This window comes from Furipterus horrens, unplaced genomic scaffold (genome assembly GCF_987537825.1).
Source record: "Furipterus horrens unplaced genomic scaffold, mFurHor1.1.pri manual_scaffold_4, whole genome shotgun sequence".
Lineage (NCBI taxonomy): Eukaryota > Metazoa > Chordata > Mammalia > Chiroptera > Furipteridae > Furipterus > Furipterus horrens.
This window is the reverse complement of record NW_028327174.1, coordinates 2585992-2591991: the sequence shown is the minus strand read 5'-3', so window position 1 is coordinate 2591991 and position 6000 is coordinate 2585992. Positions and strand designations below refer to the sequence as shown.

At 61.0% G+C, this 6000-nt stretch overlaps 1 protein-coding gene across 1 annotated transcript in view; it reads left to right on the top strand.

Annotated features, from left to right (window-relative positions):
* The first annotated feature begins 3188 nt into the window (after positions 1 to 3188).
* FBLN1 (fibulin 1) overlaps positions 3189 to 6000 on the top strand; it is a 64619-nt gene continuing 61807 nt past the window's right edge. Inside the window, exon 1 of the mRNA XM_090272264.1 lies at positions 3189 to 3274. Within this exon, the coding sequence (XP_090128390.1) occupies positions 3196 to 3274 (79 nt within the window). The 5' untranslated portion in view covers positions 3189 to 3195. The remainder of the gene's footprint in view (positions 3275 to 6000) is intronic.

The following is a 6000-nucleotide window of genomic DNA, read 5'->3' as shown; positions in this document are numbered from 1 at the left end:
CTCTCCTGATTAAACCGCCAGAAAACAGGGACGGCCTAAGGGGCTCATAATTTGATTTTTACTCTGGTTGCTAGGAAATTCAGGGTCAAGTTTAGGTGTAGGAATTACATCCCTCCAGGTTTCTGATATTCTTATTCCTCCCTTAAAAAGGAAGAAAGAAAATAAAATTTTCACCAAACACAACACCCACCTTCATTTACTTCCTTTCGATCTTCAGCTGCACCGAGTTCAGCTCTTAGAGCAATTGCTGTGTGGACCTGAATGTCCACGTGCAATTTTGTTTTCTACTTTTTTACGTACTATCAGTTCCTGAAGATCATGTTTCTAGTTAGGCCTCCTCCTCGGCCTTTTCAGCAATGGCACCGGTTCCACCGAATCAGTGAATCCTGCTCCAGGCAAACCCAGTCTCTGTGCCATAAACAGGCCATTGTTGGACATGGCATTTTTTCTCGGTTTTCACTGTAAGAAACAAGCCTGCTAGTACAAAAATAAGTGACTACAGGTTATGAAAGAAGTCACACACACAAAAAAGAAAGAAATGCAAACGCACATGGAAAATGTTCAGCCTCTGCCATGATTAAAGACACACTTTGGAACAAGGCGCCTGTCTCTCTTGCCCGTGGAAATGGCCCAGATCAAACCAAGATGGCGCTCCAAGCCGGGGAGCAGCGGGAGCCGTTGCTCATGCCTCCCTCGGGGCTGTGAAGCGCCCGTTTCTGGGCAGCAAGGGCGCCCGTGCTGGGGTGTGGCCAGAGCACACAGTTGTCAACGCGGCGTGGTTCGTGGTTGCCCAGAGGACACCGACCTACGCGTCCGATACAAGGACGGCGGTTAGTGACCGTGTGCGCCCCTTTCACACAGCTCACTCACCAGCTGGGTAATGTCTGTTTCTAATACGACGGAGCCCGTTCGTGTGACAGTGTTCGGTGACGAACAGAACTCTCCGGACAGAGTCGCCCTCAAAGGAGCCTGGGATTGGGAATCCCAAGTCCCGAATTCAAATCCCAGAGCAGCCACTCACTGGTCATGAGAATCTGACTCATGACCTCACCTCTCCGAGCCCTGGTTTTGTCACCTGCAGAAAGCGGGTCCCTAAAGCCTAGAGCCATGCGAGTATTCAGGAAATAACACCTGGGCGCACACTACGCCTTCTCGGGCACCCTCGCCTCTTCCCAGGGTGCCCCTATCTCCCATGGTTTAAAAGTCATCTTAATACCGAGGCACTAATGAGTCGCCAATTTGTCCCCAGTTCAGAGCTCCCACCCACCCCATACCGGACAGTCTGCGGGACCTCGCCCCATGCGTGCACCCCGCTCCACCCTGTCAGCGTGGACCTGATAACCTTCGCACGCTGCCCAGGGACTCTGGGGCCTCCTGGCCTTGCAGAGCTGTGCCTTCCACCCAGGAAAGCCTTCCCTCCCTTCTGCTCCCCTCTCGGGGGCCAGTTGTGTTACCTGTCCCCCCCTCCCCCCCGGGAAGCCTCCTTCACCTCGGAGACTCCCAGCAAGGGGGCCCTATCATGAACTTTCCAGAGCCTTCTGCAAACTCACATTTACAAGGCATCCTGCGGGGAGAGGAGCTGTTTGCCTTTTTGTTTTTGATTTTTAAATCGAACGCTCAGTCAGAAAAGGGCACGTGTCCTATGTGAACAGCCTGATAAATGTGCTCCAGTGGGGCCACTGCTAACCAACACCCAGAGTTCCGCAGACAACGCAGATCCTAACAGTGCCCCCGAGAGCTTCCTTGTGCCAGTCCCTGACCCTCCCCGCCCACCCCAAAGGTCGCACTCCCCTGGCTTGTAAGTTGTCCTTGTCCCCCTCACCCCCTCACAGAGATGGAGTCACGCAGCAGGTGTTCTCTCCTGTCTGTTGTTACACTGTGTCCGGGAGAGCCGTCCTGTCGCTGCAGGGCTTCTAGAACTCTCGCTTTCAGAGCCGGGTAGTGCTCCAAGGCGCTTGTCGTGAGCAAGGAGCATCCCCGAAAGGAGGCCCACACGTGTCTGTGTTTCCCACAAGGCCAGGCTTGTTAGGAAAGGCCTCCTCAATACGCCGGTGGAGTCACACGCAGATCACACGCAGGGACACAGGGAGGGGGAGCTCACGTGATAGAAGCGAGCAGGGCTGGCAGAGCAAGCGTCCGGCGTGACGTCCGGGTCACGGGGGGCATCCACGGTGGAGAGGCCGGCAGCGGTCTCAAGTGTGGTGGCCCGTAACCGCTGGGGTGGAAGTCCGGGAGGGCTCCCGGCGTGCCCTGCGGTACAGCCACGCTCAAGTGTTGGGTGGTCGGAGCCCTGAGTTCTTACAGCACCTCAGGGTGGCGGGCCCCTCATGTTGGTGTCCAGATAGAGTCCTCATCCGAGTGCCCAAGCTTGTGGTGTGGGGCACTCGGGGCCCCTTCCAAGGGCGTTCCCATTGCACCCCGTTACCTCAGTCTTGATACGCCCCACTTGACATAACTGTCATGGCTGAAAGTGACTCCATATGGGATTGTCTAAGACGCTCAGAAAGTCCGCTCTGCTCCTGCTCCTGCTCCTGCTCTGTACAGTGTGACACTGACACCGGGGGTCAGCCACCGACCTGCAGACCCCCGGGCCATCCGTGGGCGCAGGAGGCTGAGGGCGGGGACCGAGCGGAAGGTGTGTGCGGGGCTTTGCTCGCGGGCCACGTCCCGCAGGGAGCCCCCCAGTGAACACCGCCCCCCAAAGGCGCCTGCGACCCTCGGGGAAGCCCCCTGCGCCCTTCCCGTGGAGTCGCTTGGAGCTAACCTTTGAGACCCAGCCCGTCCCTCGGGCCGCGGGTGGGGAGGGGATCAGGTTTCCCCGGCGCGGGGAGTAAAGGGGTGAGGAATGGGGGGTGGGGGTGCCTCCAGCGAGAATGCGTGCCCCTCCCTGGCCCCACCAGGGGAGTCTGGGGTCCTCGCCCCTACCCCCAGCTGTGGGCCTGTGCGCCCCTCGGGGCGGACTGCCCGGAGGAAGGGCCCCAGAGGTCCAAGGGGCCGACCTGGGCGGGCGGGGGACCCAGCGCCACGCGGCCCCGCCTCCGCCGCGCCCCCCCCACGCCCTCCTCCGGGGCGGGATAATTGAACGGCGCCGCCGGGCCCAGCGTTGGCTGCCGAGGCTCGGCCGGAGCGTGGACCCCGCGCCGTCCCCGCGCTGCGCCCCGCGATCCCCGCCTTTGTCCGCCCGCCGCCCGCCCCATGGAGCGCGCCGCGCCCTCGCCCGCGGCCCCGCTGCGGCTGCTCCTGCTGGCCGGCCTCTCGCTGCTGGCGGCGCCAGGTAGGGGTGCGGAGGGGCGGGGCGGGGCGGGAGGGAGAGAGGGGCGCCCTGGGTCCGCGGGCCCCACTGAGGGTCCCTCCCGCCCCCGACCTCCCAGCCCTGCGCTCCTGGGAAGTTCGCGAGCTGCGGGCGCCTGGAAGCCGGTGCGCCGTGTGCGCTGCGCCCCGCGGCGGCGACATTCCCTCCCCCACACCCCACTCCTTGCTCCGGTTCTAATCACCTCGCTGGTTTGCAGGGCTTGTTTTAAAGGTGGGTCCCCCTGAAGGCCAGCTCACATCCTCGCACGCACCCCAGTGCCCAGCCACCGCCCGGGCCCAGGTGCGGGGTGGGGGAGAGGAGGCGCTAGCCAGGTGCCCAGCTCTACGCCAGGAGTGCCCTTGGCCCATCGTGGTGCCCTGCGCCCACTTCAGCCACTTTGCCGGTGGGGAACAGTGATTTGTCCCGCAGACAAAACCTGTCTTGGGCAAGGGGGACCTGAAGTAGTGAGAAAGGAAGGGAGCAATCTGAGGTGTTCGGGTGACAGCTGAGTGTGGGGGAACCCCTGCTTCCCGCCCAGGACACAGACCCGAGCAGGGCTGCCGGGCTCCACACTCAGCTGGGGCTGCAGACAGGCCACTTCCAAACCCACCCCCAGGCAAAGGAGATGGAGGCTCTACCAGCAAACCTCCACCCTGGGTCCCCGCCCCAGGACTGACACCCTCGGGTGGGGAGCACCCAGACTCGCCCTTCTTTCTCCTTTCATCCTCGTTAGCTCCTGGGGCATGGCCACAAGGCCCTTCCTATCAGAGCTGTGACCTCTGACCTCTCTCTCTCTCTCTCTCTCTCTCTCTCTCTCTCTCTCTCTCTCTCTGCTGGTGCCTCCTGCTTATCAGTCCTTAGCCAGCCCTCCCTGCTGGAGGCTTTGTTTCTCCCTGAGCGGGGCCCAGAAGCTGCCCCCACCAGCCTCCGAATTCCAGACTCTTTGTCTCTGGGTTAGCTGAGTTTCTTTTAACTCTCTGGTGACCGCCTTCCCCCTTGGTCAAAGGGTCACTTGATCACCCTTGGAATCCCAGATTCCTTATCTTTGAGTTAGTTGAATTGAACTCTCAGGTGACCACCCTCGCTCTTGGTCACAAGGTCACTTTTCCCAGCTATGCTGGCCTGGGGATTCCAGGAGAGGCTGAGGGGCAAGGGCCGGGGCTCTGCAGAAGCTTCTGGGCTCACTCACTGCTGCAGACTTTGTGGTGCCCTGGCTGTCCTGGGCACCAGGTCCATCCTGAGCATGACCTGGGGGACAGTTTGTGGGGGGAGATGGCACAGGGAGGTGCAGGGCTCTGAGCTGACAGCAACAGCTGTCCTGCCCCCCCCCCCCACCCTGGGGCTCCTAGGAGGCCTTCCTAGAGGAGCTGGCGCTGGGGCAGAAGCTGGGCTGGGGGCAGCGGGGGAAGGGTATTCAGGTGACTGGCCAGAGTGAAAGCCCAGAGAGTGGCTCGGATTGGGGGCCACACAAGAGTCCCTGCTGGAAATGGAAGGGGCCCCAGAGACCCACTGTGTCTTAACAGATGAAGACACTGAGGCCCAGAGAGAAGGCAGAGTTGGCCTCTCCTGAGCCTGGCGCCCTAGACCTTCCATCGCTGTCCTTTTCTGCCTGCTGTGTGGGAAGGCTCCCCTGCAGCCTGCTGGTGTCTGGCTTGGTGGGGACACCCTGGTCCTGTTAGACTGGAGCCACCCAGGAGCCCTGACTGCGGGTTGACAACGGTCTTCATAGAGAAGGTCCTAACTGCACGTGTGTAAAAGAAGCCTCATAATCGCACAGTTGGATGAGAACACCTGGGTTCCTCTGAGGCCTTTGTTTCTTTGGGGTTTGGCCCTCTTTGGGGTTCACAAGGTTTGGAATGGTTTGGGGACAGGGGCTTCAGGGACCGCCTGGCTCCTAGTTCCTTTCTGGAGCTGTGGGCTCAGGGGCTGGAAGTTCCCCTGAAGCCCTGGAAGGGCAGGTGACCCTGACCCCACCCTCCGGAGAGCAGAAGTGTCACGCCCAAGGTCAGAGCTGGGCTGCCATCAGTCCTGTTGGGATTTGCGGAGAGCTGGGCAGGGGTGAGAGGGAGTGCAGAGGAGGGGGCGTGTTTTCTCGGAGACTCTCCTGGCCTTTGGCTCCCGCTGATTACAGAGCAGTTCCCTGGGAGGGAGAACAAAGGGGCGAGGGCTTGGCCTGCAAACATGTGGCCTGCGCCGCTGATCTGGGAAGCTTCCCAAGGGGTGGCTGGGGGCCAGCAGGCTGTGGGGCTTGGGGGGCTGGAGGGCCAGTGCCAGGACCTCTTCACAACTCTGAGTCCTGCCCCCTCCGGGCGCTGCCCAAGGCCCCCCAACTCGGGGCAGCGTTTTGCCGCCCCTACTGCACTGGCTGGGGGTGGTGGTGGGAGGGCATGGATCACTCCTCTTAGGTCCTAGCAGGCACCACAGCATTTGTGGAGCTGAAAACAAGTCCCCTGTCACCACTCAGAAGCAGCCCACGGGATGGTGTGGTGGCCTTCTCACTGCTAACATGGAGATAAAGGAAACCAGGGTCTTAGGTTGCCCCGAGAACTGGGGGACAGAGCAGAGGGCAGAGCTGCCACGGCGGGGGCCTTACTGCCATCTGCTGTTTGTGTTGTCCCCCTTTCCTGGGAGGGGACAGTATCCTGTTCCCCAAAATGGCTCTGGAAGTTCTAAGACTGAATTTCCCCAGCCAGGAAAACGGGCCCAAC